The following is a 27,793-nucleotide window of genomic DNA, read 5'->3' as shown; positions in this document are numbered from 1 at the left end:
ACCAAAATTATATGTGCTCAACCATCCACTGGATATTTACCTGCATGGGAATATCAGGATCAAGCTCGAAGACCGGCACCCTCTCGCTCCATGGAAGGAACTTCTTGGACTCCTGGTCAATGAAGTAATCAAAGACGGTACCCTGGTTGGGGAACTTGATGGTCTTGAATTCCGTTATCCACCATTTGCTGAACTCCACACGGTAGTCCACAAGCTAAAAAGTAATATACATACAAACGGGGAAAGATGCATGATATTTACTAATTGCCGACATACCTAAAGGATTACAAAATGTTACTGTAATCACCTATTCAGAGTCAGACTTCCTTCACCCAGGTGGGTGTTTCATAAAGCTGTTCGTAAAGTTACGAACGAGTTTACGCACGACTGGAACATGTTCTAAGTTCATAACTCAATTACATAGAGATATCACATAGCATAAGAAAGGATCACCAGTCGTGCGTAAAGTCCTTCGTATCTTACAAACAGCTTTATGAAACACCCACCTGAGATCAGAATACTGGCCATCTTTTATAATGTTTGTGCTAAGAGGGAGACCAGGGGGTGTTTCAGAAAAATTTAAGTATGACTTAGAGTTGCACTTAAATGCCTAGTTACGCGCGGTATAAAAGGCATTGACAGCAATGGTCAGATCATGCCAAGAGGACGCGCACTACTGCATATTGATCAATAAGATGTACGCGTCAGCATTTTCATTTCATTTATTGGTTTCTGCAACACTTTTTCATAAACACATGAACAAAGAAAATACAATAATAATATATGTATAACTGACAAGCAAAACATTGAACATTTTCTATTTTTCTATTTTCTATTAATACATATCGATTTTTTGAAGGTTGCAGGGGTTGCCACTGTAAGCTAAGCTTGACTGCGTGGCAACCCCAGAAAACAATAATTATTATTCATCCAACATATCTTAACGTAAGGGTGCAGGTGCGAAATGACGGGGAGGGGGGGGGGGCGCTTGGTCCTCACAATGTATTTTTTATTTTGATTCTTGGTTGTTTTTTATTTTCTTGTTTTGTGCGACTATAAGTCATACTTAAATCTTTGTAAAACATCCCCCAGGAGAGTGTTTCATCACGACACGTCACATCTGACAACTTTCCTTGATTTTGATTGGCTAAGAAGTACTGTTACTATGGTAACTGTCTGATAAAACGGGACTCGTCCCATAAAACATCCGGCAAGTCCTTTCGTGAAACGCTGCCCAGATCCTTTGAACCCAAATTGGGATGGTTATCTTTCACATGAATTACAAACCTGGGGGCTGTTTCATAAAGCTGTTTGTAAGTTAAGAGTGACTTTAAGAAAGACTGGTGATCCTTTCTTGTGGTACATGATATTCGCCACAATGATTACTTAGCGCATAAGATAGGATCACCAGTCGTTCTTAAAGTCACTTGTAACTTACGAACAGCTTTATGAAACACGCACCTGATCCTGGAACATGGAACCTCCAAAGGCCCAGATACTGGCAAAGACAAAGTAGAGTTCGTAGAGTTCCTTGGGGCAGTCTGCCGGGGTGTTCTCGGGAGTGAGCAGGCACTCCAGCAAGAAACACAACATCTGGACCATACTCTGCTCTGTAAGGATGAAGACAAAAAAAAAATAGAATAGATAGACAACATTACAGAAGATCTCAAGAGATCTACATTATCTGTACTGCATCAAATTTCACCTCTTCAACCAGTTAACATATCTTTAAGTGATAATACATGTAATATAATAATATTAATAATAGTATAATAATGATAGTAACTATATAATGACTGAAATAATGACATCTATGGTGTGCATATTATGTATATTAATTGAATTGTTGTGCAGTATTATCTATGTAAATAATTATGTAAATTTTGTAATGCCAACAGACTGAATTTCCATTGAGGACGATAAATTAATGAATCTGATCTGGAATAAACTAATGAATTTTGAAGCGGAAAATGTGTTTAATTGCTAAGAAACCAATAAAATAATAAGAATGGCATTCCAGCTATGTATAAGATCAATTTCCAAGAAAAATATTATTGTCCCACATATGCTTATCTGTGTTGGTCATCTTAAATGTGATAATTGTTAAGCTTACAATTCATGACTCTACAGAGTTAGGTTTAGGTAAACTAGAACAAAAACTACAATGAAATAATGACAGTTAACCTTGATCGGTTTTCAAAATACTTTCTCACGAAATCTTTGTTTGGTACAACTACATGTACTTGGCTGATCTTACCTGGGATAGGGATGATCTTCTTGAAGCGGATCCTGAGGGTATCCAGGAGGGTCGGAAGATACTTGTCAAACAAGATGGTCAGATTGGCCCTCTCCGACTGCACCTCACGGGTATCAATCCAACTGGTCACAATCCTAATGGTGAATGATCATCAATCATACAAATAATCAATTACATAAATCATACCTCAAGGATATTTGTTCATGTATGTCCTACATTGTGGAATCTCTTTGAGTCTTTCAAAAACCTTCTCCAGACTATTTCATTCATTTAGTTGTGTGTCTTGAGCACTCTGCAAGGAAAATTCGATGCTTCGTCGAAGGTCATATTATTATTTAAACGCAGCAAAGGAAGACTCATCAAATTTAATAGCTCATTTTTTACAAAGAGACTTGGGTGTACTTGATAAAGCCTGTTCATGAAGACACACTTCACAGTAAAATAATCTGAAGATGTCGAGTGATACTGTGAGAAAAACCTTCTTTTCCAACAATCAGTAGCTGGGATAGCAACTCAAACCCCCAGATCCTGGGTACATGGGTATATGCACAAGACTCAATATTCTCTTTGCAATTAATATTTAAAAAAAAAAATCATCTCGATCAAAATCATCATCATCAAGCAAGGTATATGTACAAAAAAGGTCAGAAAAATGATTCTTATCATTTCAAGAAATATGATAAAAATATGGAATAGATGTGAAGTTTATGTTGCAGAACAAATTCCATCCCGATTAAAACCATCAAACCATTTTCGATTTGGAATCAATTTCATTGGTGACTGAAGCATCATCGTTCAATTTCGGTATTAGACCGGGACCTTTATCACGCAGATACATTACTAAATGAGATAGCAGTGCGTTAGATGCATGCTGATAAATTCAAATTGCTTGATGGACCAAGGCTACCAGTGAGAGATAAGCATTACTTACGGATTCCATCCCAGATCAGATGGGTTGATATAGAGGATACCAGCCCTGGATACGGTAGCAGGGGTAGCAGTCTTCAAGTGACTGATCTCAAAGAGAAGACGCATTGATGGAGTCAGAGGGATACGTTCATTACTGGCAAGGGTCAGCACCTAAATAAGACAAAAATAGATATGACCAATCATCCTGATTTTGATAGGGACAATAAATATAAAGAAAAGTTAAAAAAGCTTGTTTTTTTTACCCTGAAACAAGGCACTATTGTGCGACATGGAATGGGTCTATAATTCTCTTTAGAGCAGTCTTCGTTATATTTTAGCTATTGATGCTTCTGTGGCCTACAGGCAATACATACTTTATGGGTGAAAGGAGGGTAGAATTAGCAAAACATCATCTACAGGAAAATCGTGGCAGTGATGTATACCTGTACTGATAACACGCATGTTCAAACTATTTCATTTACTACTCATCAGTACTTGGTGTTGTGGTGTGCGCCAAGCTAATCCAAGCTATATTTGGGATTTAGAAACTGATGCAAATATTTGGCAATCAAACCCTGAATTATTTCTTTTAGATGGAGATGTTAAAGGTCAAGTCTAGATATAATCATAACTGGTTTATAAAAGTCTTTAATAATTCAATTACTCACACACGAATGCAACAAAATAGTTGATCGCTGTCTTCCCTAAATTCAAAGACATTTTGAATTATCCTCCTTTTTTTTTTCTTAGGAGAAAAATACCCCCAAAATAATAAGGACACCATACCTTGTTGTCATCCATAACAGTATTGAGGGATTCGATCCACATGGGATCAATGTCTCCATCCAGTACGATCCACTTAGGTCCATCATGAGTGATGTTGCTCATGTCACGCATGATCACAGAGAACAGACCTGTATCAAGATGAAATAGCCAAACTAGCTTAGCAATCACCTGTCTACAAAGCCCGTCTCACACTATGCGATTCGTTGCGATCCGAATTTCAAATCAATTGTGATAACATTTGATGTGGATATTCCAACAAATAAAATATTACGGATCAGAGTTTAGAATAGTGGTAGGACCACTGAAATCAAAATTTAGTCCAGTTAGAGCCGCCCTGAATGAATAAGAACAAAGTCAATTCCAAATTGCAATGACGTCATCATCGGCTGTGACTTGAAACAGATTTGGAATTTACTCTGACCATAGGGCTTGCCGCAAAGTGAAAAAATATGATTTTATTTTTCCTAACAATACGCCAAACTTTAAATAAAATAATTTTACTTCTTGGAACTTTCATATTTAATGCAAAATGCGATTTCTCGAAAAATCGCGTCACACCGGATTGCATAGTGTGAGACAGGCTTTAGGGACACACCTGTCTTTCTTGAATTCAGTTTCTGACTGGAGCAGATACTGAATGAAACCTGTGCGTGTAAAGACCGTTTCCATATCAAGCCTTTGCCCGCAGGTTTCAATGAATACGATCGATATCAATATCTTCCTTTGCGGTATAATTGCTGTTAATAGTTCTTCACAAAAATCAAAAAAAAAAACTGAAATCAGGGGCCTGTGATTAAACTTGATACAATAACAGTTTAAAAACACTGAAATAATTCAATTTAAATGGCTATTAGTAAACTTGTAATAGAAATTTTGCAATTGTTATTTTTTTTTAAAGTATATATGATGCAGGACCCTGGAATACTGTCCACAGAGAATGTCACTTTCATTCATCCATTGGGATGCAGGAAACTTGATTCAATCCAAGATTACATGAGATAAATAGCAAAGATCATCCACTAAGATTGGATTAGCTTATCATTACCGTCTTTCCATTCTCTGGTGGCCGGGTTGATGATACCGAAGAGTTCGTCGTTGGTGACGGCTTTGGGATTCAGATCGACCAGTACTGGCTTCCTCTTCATGTTAGAGTAGGTCTTGTTCAGTACCTTCAGAACCTGCGAAAGACACACACAACAATGTAGGATATAACTAGACATCTTCTGAAGATCCCTCAGGATGATCACTGCTTTGTACATATGATGGCCCGTATTCTGTAGTCGGGTTTAATTTAAACTCTGGTTTGTTGTGGTTTAACTATGGATAGCCAGTTGTTACACAAATCTCTTACAGTAGAGGTTCAATGTATCAGCTCATTTGACTCCCAAAACACTATTAACTGCCTGGGAAGGATAAGAGTGACAATGTCTTCACCATTAAAGAATTAGTAAAGAGCACAGTAAACATGAGAAGCATTCACTGTAAACAAAATTTTGAAACGTTTGGCTTCCCATAATTGTAGCACATAGTTAGACCATGGTCTAAGATAAACCAAACTTCAGAATACAGGCCGATGGCACAAACTTTGTGAAGGGGTGACTTTTTATTTCTTTCAAGAATTATATTTGGGTAATTGTCTGATGTCTGGTTTCTCTGACAATACATTATCATTTTATTCCATTTATTCATTCATTCTGTTATTTCTTTATGTATACGTTTACTTACCAACTTATTTATTTATCTATTCATTCATGAAATCAATCATTCATTCATTTCTACTTAAATTTATTGGCCCGTATTCTGAGGTCAGGTTTAACTCAGACCATGGTCTAACTCTATGCTTATATTATGGGAAGCCAAAAGTGTCAAAATTGGTATTGAGTTGTATGTTTCTTATGTTTACTGTGGTCTTTCCTGATTCATCGATGGTGAAGACCATCATCTATTTATACTTCCTAGACAATTATGAATGATTTGAGAGCCAAATGAGCTGAAATATGATATCTCTACTGTTAGTGATTTATGTAACAATTGGCTATCCATACTTAAACCACAACTTTAAACCTGAGTTTAAATTAAACCCGACTTCAGAATACGGCCATTGTATAAATCTATCTATTTCATTTACTTATTTATATATTTCATTTATAGTTAGTTATTCATTATATATCATTATTATTTATTCATTTGATATTTGATCAATATAACTTCTTACCTGACTTTTGCCAGTACCAGCATTGCCAATGACGAAGACAGAATGCCTGACAGCCAGCAACTCTTCCAGCTGGACCACCTTCAAGACGAAGCTATCCTCGGCCTGCAGCTTCAGGTCGAGTGTCGACTGCTTCACCACCTTCTCAAAGTCCATGTCCCTTCGACGAGGAACGTCCAGGGCGGGGAACAGATCTCCGATCAGACCCATGAAGACGGGCGTGTCGTCCGAGACGATCTTGGGCACGTTGAAGTCACGCAGGGCTCTCATCAGCACCTGGTCTTCGGGACGTTGCGGGTCACCACGCTTCAGGGAACCGGCCACCACGAGCACGGACTTGATGGCGCGCAGACCCCAATCGTAATGATCCTAGTAAACAGTGTAAAGCACACATATTTCAGGTAAACAGCATCAATAATTGCAGGAGTCACTCGATTCATATTTTTCATGCTAATGAATTCCCCTTTTACTTCAAAGTGAAGAAATTCTCACATACTCCTGACCAAAGGCATACATGTTCGCAAACAAAGTCAAAGTCACTATAATTCATCTTTCAGTTCTGCATCTACCGCTTCCTAATACAATTTATACACATGTATGGAAGTGATTACTAACATGGACGTCAGTGCGGAGGATTATCCTTTGTTCATGGGGGGGGGGGGACATCTACTGTTGTGTCCCCCTCAAACACAAAAGACAATCCTCTGCGCTGACGCCCATGATTACTAGTATTACTTCCCTTTATGGATAATGAAGAGAGATATCTACAAGGCTTAACAATTAACTTTTCCTGATATTTTTTTTAGTAATTACCTGTTTGGAGAGCAATTCTTTGCACAGAGTGTATAGCGTGATGAACTTCCTGGCCAGGAGACGCGCATCAAGGAAACCCTCAGCCACCAACATGATTTCACAAATCAGCTCAAAGTCAGGTACCACCATAGCACAGGGTCTGATAAGAAAAAGACCAAAATTTGATTAAAAACATTACATTTGATGTACAATGCATTATGCATCTTTTCGGCTCAAGGTCATCAATAAATATCTAGTCAAAATTAGAGAATAAATGCACATTGATATTATCATTTATTTACAATTTTCACTTAGATTTTTACTCAACGTTATCATAACAAGACCCAATTTCATAAAATATGCTTAACATCAATCTTCTGTCACTGTATGGGCAATTCCATAAAATAATAAACTTTTGGAAATCTGGGCGGTGTTTCACAAAGATTTAAGTATGACTTGTTGCACGCCTTACGAAAGGCAAGACCGCATTGGTCAGATATGCTAAGAGGATGTGCACTACTGCGTATTAATAAATACGATTGCGCGTTGCATATACGCGTCAGCATTTAAGTGCGACTCTTAAATCATACTCAAATCTTTGTGAAACCTTCCCTGACCCCATTTTTCTCTATTCTTACTTTACTTCACAAACTGCTTTGATGCAGGCATTATCATTCAGAATCTAGGAATACCTGTTACAAAATGGTCTTAGGGCAAATACAATGTGCAACAAATATAGAATAAGACAGGTACCTGAAAAGAGCCTTGAGGTTCTCTGGGAGCTCGGTACGTCCAGCGTAACCAGGGTTCATGGTGATGAAGATACCGACTGTTGGAATGAGAGAGATCTCTTCACCCATGAAGTTGAAGCGTTCCTTCTTGTCCCTGATGGCATCTTGCACGCATTTCACCTGGACAGCTACGACAGACAGCACTTCAACAGAGATCCTGTTGAACTCATCAAAGCAACCCCAAGCTCCAGTCTGAGACAATCCTTTGTAGATGTTACCACAGGACTGTAATTGAGAGAAAGGCATGAAACATCAACGTACAGCTTACATGTTTATTTACCACTACCTATTAGAGAAAATCTTTTGAAAATAGTCATTAAAATCATCATCATCGCGTCTTCGTCACAATGATTTTCATTAGTATTATTCATCATTATTATTTTCATTATCATCATCAACATCATCATTGTTGTCATCATTATTATCATCACATTATTGTCATTAATATTTTCATTATCACCATTATCGTTATCATCATCATCATCATCACATTAGTAAAGCGGAATCAGAAAGTTGTGATAAGACAAATGTTAGGATGGACAAGCTATTGTGCGTCAACAGTGGAACGACAGCTTGCCTCATAACTCTTGAGCAGCCACTGGACAATCCTCCAAAAAATATTTTCATATTCTTAACCCTACACATGTTTTTTTGTTGTATTTCCTATACTATACTTGGCAAATAGAATCCCTCAATTAATATTTTTTCCACCACCCCTGTCAGGGGTACCATATTTACCTTGTAGTCCATTTGTTCCGAGCAGTTGAAGACGTAGACCATGATCCCTAAGGCTCGACCAAGATCTTTGGTGGTTTCAGTCTTTCCCGTTCCAGCAGGACCAGCAGGAGCACCGCTCATCACAAGATGGAGGGATTGTGTCAGGGTGATATAGCATCTGTAACAAGATAACAATATGATTGAATAAGATCAATTACCATAATGACAATATTCTGCAATTTTCAGAGATGCCAACCTAAAGGGATGGTTGTCAGGAACATTTACCATATTTGTCAGGAACAAATGGGAGTTTCTCAGGAACATCCCGCGAAGTAGCATCGTTTATACAGGGATGCCACTAGGTGTCCTCCAAAAATACTGAAACTCATCGCGGGCCGGGACAGTGTCCAAGAAAAAAAAATTTAGGGGGGTCCACCTTTAATTTTGGGATGGACACATGTCACAGGTAAAAAATTGGACAAGCAAAAAAAAAAAAAAAAAAAAAAAAAAAAAAAAAAAAAAAAAAATAGGAGGGGGGGTCTGCCCCCACCTCAAATTTAGGGGAGGGGGGGTCTGCCCCCACCTCAAATTTAGGGGAGGGGGGGGGGACCAAGTGGCTTCTTACCTTGTTGTGATTGATGACTTTGAAGTCAATTAGGACTTAGGTTTGAAAAACTGTTAGTTGTGTGTTTCTCATAGAACGCTAGACCAAAAGCTTCAGTCTCTGTATTTTGGTTGTTCAGCTGAACCGCGTTGGCTCCACTCACCAATACATAGACTGAAGAGTTGTTGGCCCGTACATTAAGACAACGTATCAGCTAACCCAGGGAGATCTGGGCTAGCTGATACGTACGTAACCCAAGGAGCTCCGGCCCACTTTTCGGGCCGGAGCTCCCCGAGTTCCGTATCAGCATGCAGCAGTAACGTTAGATCTAACATTCGGCGGAAACCCGATTTTCGGATCGTTTTTGGTACATCAAATGTCACATTATGAAAAAATAATTACATCCAAACTTACGAGAAAATATATAAAATTAAGAAACATCGTACCTTAGACCGCAGTTACCGCTAATTCCTTTCAAATGATGATAAAAACTTAGTCATCCTCGATTCCTTCGTTGGTCATCGTAAGTTGCCATCTTGGATGACGTCATCATCTTTACAGTCGTATTTACCAGTCGCTATTATACCGCGATTCGTGCCGCTGATTTGTGCTTGTCTATGTGCGTGCGTTCGGAACTTGTCGCTCGCATTGGTTGGCCAGGATATCGATAATTCTAATCAGAAAGCCTTGATAAAAGCATAACTCAATGAACGTAGTAGGCAGTGCGCGCGTTTATAAATTATAGTAGAGAAACTCCCGTTGGTTTACCGTTGGCCACACACACGCTGCATGCACGATACATGTATACACAATACACGCATATATACATGCACAATACACAATACACGCATATATACACATGCACAGCAAAGCAATACACAATACACAATACACAATACACATGTATTGTAGTTGTTTTTTTCCGTAACCTTTTTATTGTTGCCGTAACACCGTAATTGGAGGAATAAAATCGGAACAAATACGGCGAATCCGTAACGGTTGGCATCTCTGAATTTTACAGTGCTAAATACATTGGAACGTTTCTAAGCGCTTTGCAGGTATCTCAGAGCCTGGTCAGCAAATTTTGGCTTGCTCACACGTAATATATGCACTTTCTCCACTCCCTGGGGAGCATTCCAGCAAGTTTCTATGTGCGGACGTTATGCATCAACATTGGCTTTCGCATTCTTCTGGGTATACACCAGGTAGGGCAGTGGGATTATTAGTGAATTGCTTATGTGAGTAATAATAAGCAATTTATCCACTTGCTAAGATAAATATCGCTGAATATGTACATATAATTGGATAAACCCAGTATGCAGTTCTACAAATGATCAATAGGTTGGGAATATGACAGGAAAGAGTCAGATATATCCTTGAGGTATGCTAACAATGATGCCTGAGTACTCACTAGGGGATGGAGATGGTGCACTTGTGTGTATCTGAGACTAATGACCGGGGTAATAATGATTACATGGTAAGCGGTTAAAAATGTGAATATGAAGTTCTACATACATGTTGAGTCCAGATATATCATGTTAATCAAAGAAAACCTCAAGTTTCAAAATGTTTTGTTATCTGAACAAAATCAGACATATCTTTATTTTCATAACAAATCAACATGATAATTAGCAGTTTAATATTTTCATGCAACTATCCATCAAGAGTTACTTTAATTCCATTCAATGCAATTAATTGTTAATATATGTATATTTTTTTTCATTTACGGTTACTCTGGTACTTTATATTACTGTAACAATGTGTTATTCTACCCTACTTGAGTCAGTAATGTCGCCGTGTTCTGGGCTCTTTTATGTGCTATTCAATATCTTGTTATTTTTACGATAATCCTTTTTTGCTCTTCATTTAATAAAGTGATTCAAAACAACGTAGCAACTATTACCTGTCGGTGAGAGGGGTGATGACAAGACGAGGAGTGTTTCCGAGGTATTCGTAGGAGTACCTGAACTGGGCATCACAGATGTTTGCGTAGCAGTTCTTGTCGTCTTCGGCCCACCTGTGCCTGAGCTGGCTGAGCCACTGGAACGCCTGGGCATTGTCCACCTTCTTGAGCACCATCATGGCCACCACGTCACGGGCATGGACGTCGATGGTACAGATGGTCATGATCTTCTGACGGTCACCCTTGGTCAGCTTGCCGATCAGCAGGCCGATGAGCGTGTTCAGCTGCTGGATCTGTTGGGTGGGGAGGGATATTCAAAATCAGAAAAAAAGTTGATATTGAAGAATCAGGGGAGCGTTTCATCAACATTTTTGTCCGACAAGTTGTCAGATCTGACATCTTTCCTTAATTTTGATTGGCTGAGAGGCACTGTTACTATGGTAACTGTCGGATAAAACGGGACTTGTCGGATAAAACGTCCGACAAGTCCTTTCATGAAACGCTCCCCAGGTAGAGCTCAGAGAATGATGGGATTTTCCAAGGCACCACAAAGCCACCTTAATTCTAAGTGAAAGTGTTTTTATTTCTGCCTAAATCTCCATAGGGCCATATCACAACATGCACTTATCTAAACCAGGATAAGATTACTTTTGTATCAATTTGCACATTAATGATCAACACTTAAACATAAATTATTCCTCTTGAAAGTAATAAGCTGTCATGGATTTTTCTTAGTACCAAAAACTCCTCTACCACATTCCAATCGTCATTACACTTTAGCATGTTAGGGAATGATTTCATGAAAGTCTTTCTTACTATACGCATGATTATAAACTTGTTTAGAATCTTAGAATGTTTAGATCTTAGAATCATTATCACCTATATTTCTTTCTCTTTTTTTTGGGGGGGGGGGGGTGTTGGGAAGATGAGTCACAAAACAAGATAGGACTTGTAAAATGAAAAAAAAAAAATGCAACATTTATATAGCAGCGTTGCATAATATTAGCCTACCTTTAGCACAGCTACTCTGAACCTGAGCTTGAGCATTCAAGAAAAATTCCTTCCTACCCATTTACTACACCCGGGTGGAGAGTGGCAAGATGGCTTTACCTGTTTCTTATTGTAATCCTTCATGGAGTTCTCATGGCCTTCTTCCAGCCTGGCAAAGGAAATGTTGACCTCGGTGGTCCACCAGACCTGCGTTGTCGCCAGGGCCACCTGGGCCGGGTAGTCGTAGAGCCACTGCTCACGGGGCTTCTCTTCGTACGACACCACGGCTTCGGCAAACTGCGAGCGAACGGTTGATCTCATGGCATCCATGACCCGGTTTAGCCACATCTCCACCTGTGTGTCAGGGAAAAAGAAAATATATATGGCATTGTTATACTTTAAATACATGTATAATGAAAAAAACATTACCATCCTACAGTATTCCATAAAAGGAATAGAATGACTGGAACATGAGTGTAACCGTACCAAAGATATAGAAGTTGGAAAGATCTGTAAATCCTTCTCCACTACCATACAACCAATCAACTCCCAAAAGATGTGCGTATATAAATCAATCAATCAATATATGGTAAATAGAAGAAAGACTACCAATGATTAGCTTGCAAATTTGGACAATCTTCTAACCAGTGGCACCGTAATGCTTACATCAGAGAAATCTTTCTCTTCTTTTCACTAATTCGGGCAAAGATCTCTGAATCAAACTGACCTGTCCTGTACACTCGCATTCCTTGTCAAAGTCCACATACTCTCCTTCCTTACTGTACATGCCAAGAGCCAGCTTGGTATCGTTGCCTTCGTCATCCTGCTTGAACTTGAGCTTGGCCATGTTATCAAACAGCTTGGACAGATGACGTTGAACCTGAGGAGAAGCAGAAGAATCAAAGGCATGTCAAACTTATACTACTGGGAATGCAGAGCTGTTAACTTTAATACTCACCTTTCAGGGAGATTTTACTGAGGAAGAAGGGAGATCTTTCTCAATTACACACAATCCCATGAAAGAAATCAATATGAATCATGGAAATGTTGAAAATCTGCAATATTTCACTAAAAATCAGTCAATTTTCAGGAGGTCTCACTGACAATCAAGGAGACTTGGTAGCCATAAGAATGTGAGTTGATAGAAATATACCAGAAATTAATGAATTTTGCTTTTGTTCTCAACATACTCGAAAATTAAGATAATTTTTTTTTTCTACTGCAGTCTTTAGTGTCAACATGTTCAGTTTCCCCCATGAATGAAATACCCAAATGAAACATGTTATAAAAGATACCTATCCATCATAAAGACAACCTTGGGCCTGTTTCTTGAAATTTGTTTTAAAAATTGCAATAACAGTGAATCCTTCAGTCTGATTGGCTGAAAGTTATAGTTATAGAAACTGTTCATTTGTTGTTTATTATAAAAAGTGTTTAGGAAATAAGACCCTACTCATAAAGACTGATTTTTTTTTTCTCTCTTCGCCCCCCCCCCTCCTGTGCGGTCTTTACACACAGGTTTTAGAGGAGTGTGCACATTGAATGTATTTGATATGTACCAGAGTTGGGTTGTTGCCTTGGGACAAGATGTCCAGGAGATCAGCGGAGGAGACGAAGTAGAAACGTGGGAAGGCCAATCGCTTAGTTTCAAGGTATTCAGCAAGAGCTTTCTCACAAACCACCAAGCTAAAGAGGAAAAACAAGAAGCATATTAGAGATTGTTCTATATATAATTTACATCAAAATGTCCTTATATTCCTGGACTGAATTCTTCAACATTTTAATTCGATATCAATCATATCTATCAATCATATCAATCATATCATTCACTTTTTTTTTTTTTCATAGTCAATCCTATTGTTCACCCTATTTCATACAATAGTCATGATTATTATGATCTCCAGAACTGATTTCCAGAATCACTTTACGTGGTCTTGTTGCTATGGCAACACTCTCAGCGGAGTCACACGTTTGGCACAAAATTTGAAACCGCAACATAGGCATTCTACAAACAGTGTGTACCAAGTAGCGTGCCCAACATGCACACGCTCTTGTACTTCCGTGCCAAGATCACTTCCCAAAGAACGGTTGTTTTTATCACCTACGCTGAAACTAGTTTAACGAGGAAAACAGTCTTGAATACCACCATCATGAGGTGCATTTCCATTTCCGTTTGGAAGACCACTTAAGATCGCTTCCACGACCGCTTCCAAACGTAGCTATTACATGTTAAGCTGGTTTCTACTAAACTAGTTTAAGGACGTAGATGAGAACGGTGTCCAAGACTACCGAAAGTGTGCAACATGAACTGACCTGCCCTGGATGGCCTCTAGTCTATCATAGAGCCTTGGCCTGTTGGTAGCCTCAACAACATTAGGGGTCTTCTCCATCTCTCCGGCAAGTTCCTGCATATCAATAGCAAAAATCATGACCATGACCATTAAAAACACATCAGTCAAGCTGGATAATTATGGTAGCATACAGGGAAGAAGATAGAGTATACATTTCTCATATCTTATTGAGCATAAGTTTTTCATACCAGTAATTGTTTTATCACCAATATACATACAATCATCCCAGAGATATTTTACCGGTTTCCATTCTGGAATCATCAGGATTATCCTAAGAGATTTTCAACATCTAGTCATGCAATAGCAATGTGAAGGAGGTAAAGGTAAAACTATGAATTGACTTCGTAATTACCTCTTTGTACAAGGATTCACATACACATGTAACATCATAATGGTTATTGCAATCAGCAATTATTTGTCATATTCTGATTATCAGGGGAAAACCTGTTACGTGGGTGGAGTGTGGCAAATATAGATAAACACCTGGAACATAAATTGAACCCTGGACCTTGTGGTTCCAAGTCCCCAGACTTTATCCACTGAAGCACCTCTATATCAATTTCTAAACCAAGTATCTCACCTTGAAGTCGGTATCGATTCCGTCAAAGCGCTTGGAATCCTCCGGCAGCTGGTTACGGATGTCTTCAGAGCCAATGAAGATACTCTCAAGATGGGACCAGGTTCGTTGGACCTCAAACCAGATGGTGATGACAGAATCAGTGGTAGACAGCTTCTTCTGCCAGCCGGATACCTCCTCCAGGAAGTGGGCGATGTGTTTGGAGGTCATCAGGTTCTGCAGTTGGACCTGGATTTGGAAAGCAATGACATTCAAATGATGTAAACATCAACTAATTTAACATGGATATCAATGAATAAATGCCTGGAAGGACTACCAAGTTGCCATATTGGACATCAGAAATATAACATGAGTTGGCAAATATTGTGCACATATACTCTACAATATCAACCCTAAAAAGAGGAATATTTCTGTTTTTTATGAAAAAAAAAGCCTCCTAATATAATCAATATTCTCTTCAATAAACATTAGACCATGCAACATGACACGCTATTGCACAAAACATTTTGTACACAAGCCTATGAGAAATTTGTCACAGTTTAGTGCATCATGCAAAACGCTCTGATATCGCATGGGCAAATCATGCAGACCAAAATACATTTTCAATGCAGACCTGCCAACCTCTGGGAATGAAAAACTGTATTCTGTGATAAAAAAAAAGTGTATTTTTCCGCAAAAAAGTGTATTTCATAATAAAATGCTTGGCACACTCGCTCATCGCGGCGCTCAAGCTGCATGCAAGCTAAAATGCGCACTGCTCTTGCAGATGAAAAAAAAAAGTTACCTGAAATTACATTGATCTAATAACCATATTTGTGTACGTTTTATGAAATAGAGACATATAGAGATTATTTTTCTCAATGAATTACGATTTCGTTAAAAAAAAAAAAAATACAAAAAACATATTTTTTAAAGAAAAAACGTACTGCCGTATTTTGGTTGCAAAAACGTACTAAATACGCCTAAAACGTACTGGTTGGCAGGTCTGTCAATGCATCGCCAACAGGCCGTATATATACATTAGATGATAATGCATAGTATCTTACCTGGTTGTCTTCAAGAGTCTCAATCAACTCCTCATTGGACCTGAGGAGGGAGATGCCAGTACGGCCATGTGGCTCGTAATCAAAGTCCATGGAGGACCAGGTGGTGTTGAGTTCTTTCAGGACCTTCTCCATACCCATCTCCTTGACGGCCTTGTCAACAATGTTGCGCACCTCGTCCTCAAAGTTGTGCAGGTTGAGGGCCAGGAGGTCAGACAGGGTTGTCTCTCTGTCCATGGTGAACTTGACCTGTGACCAAACAATTAAGGAATGCAGTGAGATTGTGGTCTTGAGATATGAACAAGGCCGATTAAGTACATCACTTTGATTCGTTCTTCTTCTTCTTCTTTGGAACAATCTTTCTCTGTCATTGCTGGGGATTCTCGACAGTTAAACAGAAAAAGGGTCATAGCGATATGGGAATTAGCCATCTTTTCCATTTCAAAGAATTTAAGTGTTTTACCATCGACCATACTGATATGGAAATGCTAATATGTCATTATCGAACCCAGAGAATAAATAATCTGGTAATACCTTCAATGACTACATGAAATTCTGTTGGTAACCAAGGAACATAAAACTGTCAGTACCACTAACTATATGACTAATAAAGAAAATGGGCAATATTCAAAGGGGCACTTTAATACCTTGGTAGCGGCCATAAGCTGTTGCCAATGCCTCTCCCTGATGGCTGGGTTCTGCAGTTCACTGACGGCCCTCAGCGATGTCAGCATGTTCTTGACAGTAGCATCCAGACCGTTGTAGGCGTCCCACGCCCTCATCTCCTTGTCCAAGGATCGGATGTCTTTGGCAAACTTCTTGCAGTCCATCTCCATCTGTTCTACGTTGATCTCCAGCCAGGGCGTGGTCTTCCAGTCGTCGATGCTGGTCCTGACGATCATGATCAGATCCCAGAGGGCTTTGAGTAGACGCACCTCACGCCTGCAGGCCTTCAGCTGCTTGTAGTCCGGCATGTTGACCTCGAAGAGGCCGGCAGACTCCTGGAGTTTGGCCATATGCTTCTCCATCTCATAAATCTCACTATGGCACTGTAAAATACAGTATAAACACGATAATTACGCCAAGTGTTTAATTGCTTGATTTGACTTTACTAGAGTTCAATATTGTTAGCATATTGCATTCTGTATGAAAAATTTTCATGCCATACTGCACTCTGCTCAATGTTAAACTAGGTGCAGACAAGGGCAAATGACAAAAGGGGTAAATAATAATAGCAAATTTTTATATAGCGCTTTTCCCAGAATGGCTCAAAGCGCTTAACAGCATATTATTACGCCGGTCATTGGATTCATTTTATTCCGGAACAAAAAGTGCACAATTTCCACTCCCTGGGGAGCATTCCTTGCATTCATCGCAGCCTCATTATGGCGCTGGCAAAATCAAATATACAATATCTTTCGCATCCTACTGGGTACCCATTTAGCACCTGGGTTGAAAGTGGCAAAGTGTGGATTAACGCCTTGCCAAAGGACGGTAGACCGCAGTGGGATTCAAACACCCGACCCTCTGTTTACAAGGCGAGAGTCAGAACCACTACACCACGGCTCTTCCACTCATGTCTTACTGCTTCTCATCACTCTCATTATCTAGAATTTCATTCATAGTAAATATGAAACTATTATTTGATTTTTTAAAAGAACAATAATAATACTGGCAAATCTTTCACGCTTATGCAGGATTTATAAGAAAACTGGTCAAAACTCTGTGCCACGACTTTTAGCAGAAATCCAGCTCTAAAGACATCATGCGTTTTTTCATTAATTTGCCTATATGATGTCAATATTCATGTCTTAAACTGTAAAGCGAATATAGAAAGCTTTTTCTATCATGCGCTTAATAAATCAATATTTATTATTAATATCATGATGAAATGTCAGGATTGGAAGTCTGCAGGAAAGAGGTGACTCTAACTTTCAACATGCAGTTGTATTAAGTTTGCACGAAGAATGAAATACATTTGATATACCACCAATGCAGAGCTGCCAAGTTGCATTTTCAGTATTCTTATCCCCCAAAATCAGTATTTTGACAAAAAATCAGTATTTATACCATGTGAGATAAATATTTTGTATTTTTCCCCAAAAAAGTGTATTTCATAATAAAATGCTTGGCGCACTCGCCCATCACGGCACTCAAGCTGCATGCAAGCTAAAATGTGCACTGCTCTTGCAGATGAAAAAAAAACCATTGAAACTTGTGTATATCTCACCCTGATTTTACAAAATGATTGAAAAAAAAAACAAGTTACCTGAAATTACATTGATCTAATAACCATATTTGTGTACGTTTTATGAAATAGAGACATATAGAGATGATTTTTCTCAATAAATTACGATTTTGTAAAAAAAAAAAAAATCATTTATATTTTTTTACAAAAAACATATTTTTTAAAGAAAAAACGTACTGCCGTATTTTGGTTGCAAAAACGTACTAAATACGGCTAAAACGTGCTGGTTGGCAGGTCTGCCAATGGCAGCTAATATTACATAACTACATTACTGCTAAGGATTAAATGACCAATTTACCCTGTCCAAGCACGCGTATGGACCCTCGAAGGTAAAGATGAACGGAGCTTCTTTCCTGAACCTCTCTCTGAACTCATGCTGTCGGACCTGTTAACAAATACATAAAGCACGATAGCTTACATCGGTGTTTACTCATTGAATGTATTGCTTTATATATTTTCATGAAACAACGATCCTTGTTAGTATTACAGCACCAAATACCTAATACTAAATACTTAATGATTATTCCGATAAATAATTAGCCAAAGCGATTGTTGTCTTAGTTTTAATCTAGTGGGAGATCTGTATCACACAAGTTATCTTTTTAGGAGAGCCTTCCACTTAATTCATGTCTTCGTCAAAATGCTTCCAATTGCTCTTGTACCATCTGTCTTTCATTGTTTTTTAATATAAACTTGTAAATATTGTTATAATGCTTTAATGAATGTGGAATATGAATAAATCAGATCAAATCAATTCTTTATAAGTTTCCAAGCAATATCTGTTTTTCTATCTAGTTTATTACATAACATTTCATCATTCTGCTTGAAGTCTGGAAAATTTGTGAAAATGTTCCCACCATATAATATTCACCAAGTAAAGTATCTATTTATATCAATTCCATTTTAAGGAATCCCGTTTAAGATTATCATTGAGGAAATCTATACACTCAATATTAAAGAATTTTTTTGTAGGTAATATGACTAGTACAATCCTCAACTATCATAATTAACAATTTTTTCAAGAGCAGTGAAGGAGAAACCTACATCGAATGATGTGCACTTCCTGCGGATGATAGCGACCTCGTTAGCCTGGAGTGGGGCAACCTGCTGCTTGACAGTAATAGCAATCTTCTTGGTGTTATTCCATTGCTCGGGTAGTTCCTGTGAATAGCAATTAGAGAAGTGTTTTGGTATGAAAATCATTCGTTCCTCAGTCTTTTGAAGTGTTGTGTTTTAGCAACATGAATAATAATAATAATTAATCTAAGACAAATAATAGGCAATAATATAAAAATAACTATTGAGATTTCAATGATTAACAAAATGGATAACAATGTAAAAATATTTGCATCATTGTACAAAACAATCAATCAATCAATCAATCACTCACTCACTCAATCAATCAATCAATTAATCAGTGTCTCAATGAAATTGCATTGCATCAAATTGCAAAATCTGGCTTGAAAATTGCTTCAACTTAGGCAAACATTTGACTGATGCAAGGTCAACGTATGCAAGTTTACCTGAAGTTGCGTATGGACTTCCTCAGACATCTCCTGGTCATAGGTCTTGAGAAGCTCAATGGTTTGTTTGATTGGCTCAAACATCTCGTCAGTAGCTGCTTGTCTGTCCTTAACAGCCATTAAATGACCCATACAGTCTACAAGACCGGTGTAGTCGCCCTCCTCTACAGTCTTGGTTAGACCGCTGTTTCCAGCCTTGATGAACTCTTGAAGCTCGCTCAAGCTGTTGAAAGAAAGATCAATAGAAATGTCTTCAACATGTGCCTTGAAAATTCCATGAGGAAACCATAAAAGGTACAACTTAATCTGCTGGGAGAAACGAGTGATTACTGTATAAGCTGTTATTTTCGCGGATTTCGCGAATTGCCGATCGGACACGCGGGAATATGGACACATTTCTTAGTCAGTGCCAATGTCCCTAACAGCAAAGCTTTGCTATTGAAAAAATCCTGTGTAGTAAGAAAATGGAGATATGCACCTCTATATGTACAAAAAATAAGGCTAAGAAAGTACAATTAGTGATTCAAAAAGTTTGCTAGAATTTCACTCTTTTAAATTTCTGAAACAAAATCAGAGCCTAAACTATTATTTAACATTATTTTATCAATATTTATTCACTCACTGTAATATTAAAATGTATTTTCCATGAAATAATTTTATTTTATTGTCATCTGATTGACTCTATACACACGTATTGGCAGCTCATTGATATTCATAGGTCACATGACCAGAGCTTTTAGAGGTGAAGATTCTGTTCACAAAATTCCGCATTTTTGCACTTTTATAAACTTTTTGAAAAAATGAATCGAACAAAACACAATTCCAAAGATTGCTTAACCCTATGGATTACAGATCAAACTGTGACATGATGAATGTTCAGATCTAAAGGTAAAAAAGTGAAATTTAAACCACCTTTTTCCACAGTTTGTAACTGTTTTTACAGGGACATATTTATGTACAAAACACACATCAGCATGGATACTTTGCACTTTTAAAATATATGTTGACAAAGGTCATCTGAGGCTACCATGCAACATAAATATTTAGTGGAAGCAAAATTGAGTAAAAGTCTTTACATTAAGATGCACTTTGAATCAAAATTCCTTTTATTATATTAGCTACCAGGTCATTCCTTCTTAACCTGAGTACTTATAATTAGGGTGACTTTGCCATTATGGCAACTACCATGGTAAAATGGCTCTGCAGCCAATTAAGACGAAGGTTTGCATGGAGGTTTCCATCATGGCAACGTTACCAAAATGGTTGGTCCTCTATGAAACTAACACATTCTTGACCTAGAACCTGAAGCCCCTGCATTAAGTCAATGGCAACTTCAGAACCTGGAATATAATTGACTTATAAAATCCCCTTCCTACCTGTTGGTGACATGGTCAATGAGATGCTGCTTGAACATGAAGCTCCATTTCTTGATGATGTTAAGAAGCGCCGCCTTGAAAGGTTTGGAATCGACGCGGAACCAAGCATCAAACACCTGCTCTGGATCAATCTCATCTGCTTCACTGTAGATCTTCTCATACGTATCCACCTAGTGAATGAAAAGTAAAGGAATAAATGTTCAAGGGGCTCAGAATAATCCAGAAAGGAAATATAAAATGGCTATTATATTGACTGTTAAAGCCTACGTCTCTAATGCTCATGAGGGCAGCATTTCATAAGTTTGATGACTTGATAACTTGGATAAATATCATGAAATGGAAGCAATGTATTAGTAATAAAGGTGGTATCTCCTTGTTTTAACTATCATTGGCATGATGATCACTTCGGAACAAAACCTTATAATTACCTTTAAAAGTATGAAAAACACTGACAACTGAAACGAATTAGCATAGATCACCAATAGACTGAAGTTAGAATTTGAAAGGACAACAATTTAATTTAAGTTTTGCATGAAATCATCACTGTGTACAATCAAAATATTTCAAACATCTTTGTTCTTTCTTTCTCACCTATCCCAAATTAGAATGAACAGACTACCATAAGAAACATCAAAAAGTTGAAAAAGTATCCTTTGGTAGAAAGAAATATGAACTACTGAATCAGTTCCTGACCTGTTCCTTGAACTGATCCAATGTTGGCGGGCATTCTGGGACCCCATCTTCAGCGTGAGCTTCAATCTCTTCCGTGGTTAGGACGTGGTTGTAGAGCAGGAACTGACGCATGAACTCCTTGCGGTCGTCCACGTACAGGTAGGCGTAGTTGTCAAAAGAGTTGCGGTACTCCTGGGCCTTGGTCATGATGGTCTGGACCCGATCCATCAGGTCATTGCGAAGCTCTGAAAGATCATCCATACCTTCAAGATCAGCCTGTCAAAAAAAATCAAAAAAAATCATAAGACTCAAATATCATCAACTTAATTCCTCTTATTCTTTGTTAACCGAGCCTTGGTTACATGGGCGTAAATCCATGATGTTGTATTTTTCGAGGGGGGGGGGGGTGGGTGAAACAATAGTCCATCCCCCTGAACAAAAGGTTCACCACTTGGGTTTACGCCAGTGCTTAGTTGTGCTCGACTGGACTCAGATTATGAGGTCATTGTGATACTCAAACAGATCACTCACACTTTTAAGACGGACCTGTCAACAAAAGTGTTAATGTCAGTCAAATATCATCATCTTAATTCACCTTACTCAAGTTTTCTTGCCACAATAAAATTACTTCAAAACCTGAAACAGATTCCAAAGTTTCTTTATGTGAACCATTTATTACCTCTGAACATTCTAAAAGGTAATCGACAAGTGCATTTTTCAAAATTATTTGAAATGCAGAACATGAACACATTTTAAAGGTTCAAAAGCGATAATTTTTGTCTATTTTTCATCCATGCAATGCTTATTTTATTTAAAAAAAAAAATGCCAATGCAGGGGAAGAAATGGCAAGTTTACCTGATAATGCTCTTGACCGTTGTGTTCAGCTAGCCTACTGACCAGTGAAGCCATCTTGTAGGTGTCGCTTATCAGCATGTCAACCAGATCGTAGAAGCCATCAGCCCCACCATAGTCTAACGATGGGTTGAAGATCATATCTGGAACCTACAAACATGAAAAGACACTCAAAATCAGGAATGACCATCTAAAAGCACTGACCATACTCAGTTGTGACAAAACACTGGTTATTTGAAGATTTACAATTGCTAAATTCATTTCAATATCTTTCAACTACAAATAGATTCAATTTACATTGCAGCAGTATACACCTTGCAATTCTTTGAATTATTCTTATAAAACATGTAAAGGTCCTGGTTTTTTTTTAATATACACATTGATGCCAATTACTTTTTACTCACTGGGCCTAAAAGGAAGCCAAATCATGTCAAAATCCATGTGCACTATACAACAGAAATCCTAAAAATGTTGGAAATGTGAGTGTTGACAGGGCTAGAAATTAGGCAACAGACTTGCATCCCTGTCAATAACTATCATTAGGATATTGGATTGGACTCCCTACCTGCAGTTCAAGGCGAGCCTCAAAGAGTGGAGCAGCACAGTGTCTTGGGTCGGTGTTCTCAAGGAGGTAAGTAAGGGTGCAATGGATGCAGTTGAAGAAGCCATCGATCACCATGTCATCCACGTAGTCAACGTATGCCTTCCAGATGTCACTGCCAGCTTCCGCTTTGAACAGACCAAGATTTTCCTGCAAAGAAAAAGAAATGGTGGCAATTCAAACTTAGAAGATTCCATAGATGAAGCTAGAATTGCTACATTAAGGAAACAATGAAATCAACAGAAAAAAGTTAAGTTGGAAAGTAAAATTAACTTGTAGAAAGCAGATTCAGCAAACCCAGTTTAGTATTCAAGACGAATCATGAAGAATGTTACTGATGATGATTAGAGGAGAATTTTACCTCAATGGATATCCAAGAAGTGACACTTATAATAATCAGTAGATGAGAAGTTTACCTCTATGAGTAAAAGGATCTCCAAGAAATGATACATATTATGTGAGGAATGTGAGGAAGAGGAGTTTACCTTTATGAGGGAATGGATCTTCTCTCCGGCAACTGTAATCTCTGCATATCTCTTCTTCAACCTGTCCTGCCGATCATCCAAAGCCAGAAGACTTTCCTTCTTCAGTTCCTTGCGCTCAAACAGTGGCTGCTTGGTCCACTCAGCCATGATCTTCTTGATGCGATCCACGTTGTCCTTGGTCTGCTGCACCCGCTTCTCAAGGTCATGCACCTGATCCCTCGTTTCTTGGATATACTCCCAGACCGAGTCGGAGGTCCAGTTCAGCTGTTCCTCAGCCTGCTTCAGCTTCGTGTCAAGGTCAGCAAGCTGGCCCTCGATTAGAGGGAATTCTACCTCAAGGACAGTGTTTCGGACCTTGTTGTACCAGGCCTGGGTCAGGTCCAGGTTGGCCACGTACTTGCGCAGGGTTTCGTGCTTCTCGTAGATTGAAGCTGCACTCCCAGGAATGGTTTCCTCACCTCGGATCTGGAGGTACTTGACCTCACGCAGAACAGCCACCAACTACAAGAAAGTCAATTAAGTAGGTTGATATAGTCAATAATGACATTTGAAAATGTGATCGTGTAATGCACATGAGTTCTCGTCACATTCTTCTCAAACAGGGAAGAAAGCAATTAGGAAATCTACTCTGGGTTTTCTCTTTCAACACATTAATGTCACATCAATGGACAAAAAGGTAATTTTACTGTCTTTCATGGACTGTCGTATTGATAGTACAATAAAAACAAAAAAGAATAATCCACATTTATGAAGCACTTTTCACATAGGAACTGAAAGCTTTACAGACATACTACACTGTAATTAACATACAATCATTTGGAGAATTTCGAATGTTTAATAATTGGTCCAATTTTTAATGTTTTCACCAAGATAACTTGAGGAGAAGACAGACATACCTTGGGGTCAAAGTTGATCTTGATGAGTTTGGTGGATTCATCCCTTGTAATCAGCGACTGGTCTAGGTTGGTCTGACACACTTCGTCCACTCCCTTTGTCCAGTTCTCAAACACCTTTTGCTCATACCTGTCACAACACAAAATAATATTGGTATTTATACACGATAGGATTTTTTTTTACCAGGTGACACTCAACAGCCCATATACTCAAAAGAGGTTTCAATAATTGTCAAAACCATTGACTACGCAGAGTTTGCCAGCACAACCCTTATTTTACCGCATACACTGTATTCAATAAAAGTCCAATTGTAGATGTGCCATTTCGGCAAAGAGTATTTTTTTAAATTCATGCTTGAATGAAGCGTGATGATACGAGAAATGGTACGATTGAAACCTCTTTAAAAAATGCGCCAATATGGCAGACCTTCCTTCAAAATATGATTAGATATTCCGAGGCCATTTTAAGTTAGGATCCATAATACAAACAGAGGGAACAGAGGGTCATGGGTTTGAATCCTAGCCATGGATTGCTATTGCTATAAAGAAGTGCACAAAATGGGTGGCAGGCGCGGATCCAGGAGGGGGCCGAGCCGGCCCCGGCCCCCCCTATTTTTTTTACAACTTGCAGAAAAAGTGTACTCTTTAACTTGATAGAAACTACGAAAAACAGACAGAAAAGTAGGAAAGAGGTTATTATACCCATGATGTGTAATTTACAGCCTCGTAACGGCCGGCCCGACCCCGAAAGGAAACAAGAAAAAGGTGAGGGGAAGAATTGGAAAATAGACTTTATATCAAAACTTTCGCTCGCACTTCGCGTTTGCATTGCCTGTGTAATGAATCCCATTCAAGAGGATTAAAGGACACTTAATATATCCAGTTCTGAAATCAATTTGCACACAATATTTTAGCTCGCACATCAAGCTTTCATTATTTTGTTTGATTTACACAAATTGTTGTATCAAAATTTTCAGCTCGCGCTGCGCGTTCGCATTGTTTAATTTGTGAGATACCTATTCTCTTTGGAAATTCTTTCCAAAATTTGTCAAAATGCTCCTTTATCATGTGAGTATACCAACAAATTATTGAGACACACAGCTTGTTCTTTATTTAAATAAATAGGCGCTTAGACTGTCCAGTTTTCAGATCGGAATATAAAAAATTTAGAGCTCGCGCTTCGCACTCTCATTATTTAATTGGTGATACTTGTATCCATTTCATTAATCACTAAAAATAGTCATAATTGAGTCCCTTTTCACGTTACTATAATAAAATTTCGGCTCGCGCTTCGCGCTCGCATTGTTTAGTTGGATACTTATTTTTGTTCATGATTATAAAAAATGCTCAGAATCTTCAGTTCTAAGGACATAAAATATCAAAGAATTTTAGCTCGCACATCGCGCTCGCATTATATATTAAGACCACATGAGATACCTTATCTTGTTTATAACAATAAAAACTAACATATACTTAAAACTTCAGTCTATTGTTAGGACTATCCCCTGAAAAACCAAGAAAAAAATCAGATTATAGGGGCCAATCGGGAAAAATGTTGATGAAAATATTTTTCGGCCCCCCCTTTTGGCGAAAGCTGGATCCGCCCCTGGGTGGCGCTACATACAAGATATAAATTGATGTGATTTATGACTTACAGAAAGTAATTGGATTGTAAATGTAATTGACAGAAATAATTGGTAATTGTAATTGAAAATAATGTAATTTAATTGAAAAGTAATTGTAATTGAATATTTCTTCAATTACGTAGTTGCTATTGTAATTGTCATTGAAGAAAGTAATTGAGCCCACCCCTGTCAAGGGGTACACTTACTTGTTCAGGAGACTAATCATTTCCTCATACTTCTGGAAAACAAGTGCAGCATCTTCTGACTGCAAAATCCTGTGGAAGAGAGAAATCAACAATTTCACATGGTGCCTAATTTACTAGTTAACAGAAAAGAAACTTATGTAACAGGCAAATTTATTTGTTATCAGCTCATTTTACAAATCATTTAAGAACTCTAGACTGCAATTACCACATCAAAGCAAATGCAATGCATTGTAAAATCTCATGAATCAGGAGAATTCAAAATTCTATTCTTTTATGTTTTCTATTATTGTTTGTTTGTATGTTTATTTGTCTAGAAGCGACATTAGCACCGAAAGGTATCCTGTGCGCTATATAAGTAGCCACCATTAGTACTATTTTTATGAATCAGTGGCGCAATAAATGGCTTCTTTCACAGTCACGCAGCAATCAGAGCGAGAATCAATAATATTGATCTTTCCACAAAATACACGTACCGGTACTTCTCTTTCATCTTCTAAATACACTCGAAACACACTCAAACATTTCTTTTCATTTTTCCTCAAAGTCTTGTAAATCTATAGGGGAATCTTATTTAATCAATATAGGAGTATTAATCTTACATAAAAATGTGCAAATGCTAAACTAGTAACTCAAAAATTTGAGATGAGTCTGGGCTATCGTACATAAGATTTTTAGTAAAATTGTGTACAGAGTGCCGTGTAGTACTTCTCCAGCTTCATACTGTTTTTTTTTTTAATTAGTTTTGATAAAATGATAGTTTTGTTACAAAACTTGGTAATAGGATAACAAGTGAAAAGCTAAAAGGGTAAGGGTGTATTGCAGGGTAGGAAAGTGTAACAATCATGACAATATCAAAATATATGATGGCAGTGGGGGAGGGGGGTTCACAAAGATTCAGAGTCACGCTTTATAAATTTCATTTGTGTGTGGTATATAACGCATCGCCACATTGGTCAGATCATGCTAAGATGAGGAGGGCTACTGCGCATTAATCAATGAGATTGCGCATTTAACCTCATGTACGTGTTAACATTTAAATCTTTGTGAAACAGCCGCAGGTGCTGCTGATTTAAATATTCTGGTTTACTCATTCATTATCTGGACCCATTTGCCTGAAACTTTCCTTGTAATTAACTTTGCAATGAATTCAAACTGTCATGGAAATGCCAAAAAGAGCGAAGCAAATTAAGGTTTCTGTTGGGCAATTATCATAAGTGACCTTTTATTATCATAATTTTATGAAATAAATCCAGGATACTTAAACTGCTTATCTACATGACTATGTAGGCCTAAACCATAGAGATCCTGGAGTCCTTGAAGAGTGCTCTACATGTATGTCATGTAGGCCTTGTATACTCTATTGCGTTTAATTTTACAGT

General features: G+C 38.1%; 1 protein-coding gene across 2 annotated transcripts in view; it reads right to left on the bottom strand.

The window, feature by feature from the left end:
• LOC129268998 (dynein beta chain, ciliary) overlaps nucleotides 1–27,793 on the bottom strand; it is a 66,920-nt gene that overhangs the window by 29,230 nt on the left and 9,897 nt on the right. For both annotated transcript variants that reach the window (XM_054906449.2, XM_054906450.2), the window contains 28 exons: nucleotides 26,415–26,483; nucleotides 24,587–24,713; nucleotides 23,691–24,191; nucleotides 23,170–23,355; nucleotides 22,608–22,754; nucleotides 21,773–22,027; nucleotides 21,080–21,249; nucleotides 19,704–19,926; nucleotides 19,225–19,341; nucleotides 18,479–18,565; nucleotides 16,580–16,981; nucleotides 15,936–16,181; nucleotides 14,893–15,117; nucleotides 14,275–14,366; nucleotides 13,521–13,647; nucleotides 12,689–12,841; nucleotides 12,082–12,315; nucleotides 10,972–11,264; nucleotides 8,486–8,642; nucleotides 7,710–7,972; nucleotides 6,978–7,116; nucleotides 6,168–6,533; nucleotides 4,998–5,130; nucleotides 3,953–4,080; nucleotides 3,189–3,337; nucleotides 2,258–2,391; nucleotides 1,462–1,610; nucleotides 41–214 (listed from right to left, as the gene is read on the bottom strand). In XM_054906449.2, the coding sequence (XP_054762424.2) occupies nucleotides 41–214; nucleotides 1,462–1,610; nucleotides 2,258–2,391; nucleotides 3,189–3,337; nucleotides 3,953–4,080; nucleotides 4,998–5,130; nucleotides 6,168–6,533; nucleotides 6,978–7,116; nucleotides 7,710–7,972; nucleotides 8,486–8,642; nucleotides 10,972–11,264; nucleotides 12,082–12,315; nucleotides 12,689–12,841; nucleotides 13,521–13,647; nucleotides 14,275–14,366; nucleotides 14,893–15,117; nucleotides 15,936–16,181; nucleotides 16,580–16,981; nucleotides 18,479–18,565; nucleotides 19,225–19,341; nucleotides 19,704–19,926; nucleotides 21,080–21,249; nucleotides 21,773–22,027; nucleotides 22,608–22,754; nucleotides 23,170–23,355; nucleotides 23,691–24,191; nucleotides 24,587–24,713; nucleotides 26,415–26,483 (5,446 nt within the window). The remainder of the gene's footprint in view (nucleotides 1–40; nucleotides 215–1,461; nucleotides 1,611–2,257; nucleotides 2,392–3,188; nucleotides 3,338–3,952; nucleotides 4,081–4,997; nucleotides 5,131–6,167; nucleotides 6,534–6,977; nucleotides 7,117–7,709; nucleotides 7,973–8,485; nucleotides 8,643–10,971; nucleotides 11,265–12,081; nucleotides 12,316–12,688; nucleotides 12,842–13,520; nucleotides 13,648–14,274; nucleotides 14,367–14,892; nucleotides 15,118–15,935; nucleotides 16,182–16,579; nucleotides 16,982–18,478; nucleotides 18,566–19,224; nucleotides 19,342–19,703; nucleotides 19,927–21,079; nucleotides 21,250–21,772; nucleotides 22,028–22,607; nucleotides 22,755–23,169; nucleotides 23,356–23,690; nucleotides 24,192–24,586; nucleotides 24,714–26,414; nucleotides 26,484–27,793) is intronic.

This window comes from Lytechinus pictus, chromosome 10, assembly GCF_037042905.1.
Source record: "Lytechinus pictus isolate F3 Inbred chromosome 10, Lp3.0, whole genome shotgun sequence".
NCBI lineage: Eukaryota > Metazoa > Echinodermata > Echinoidea > Temnopleuroida > Toxopneustidae > Lytechinus > Lytechinus pictus.
This window is presented reverse-complemented; position numbering and strand designations above follow the sequence as displayed.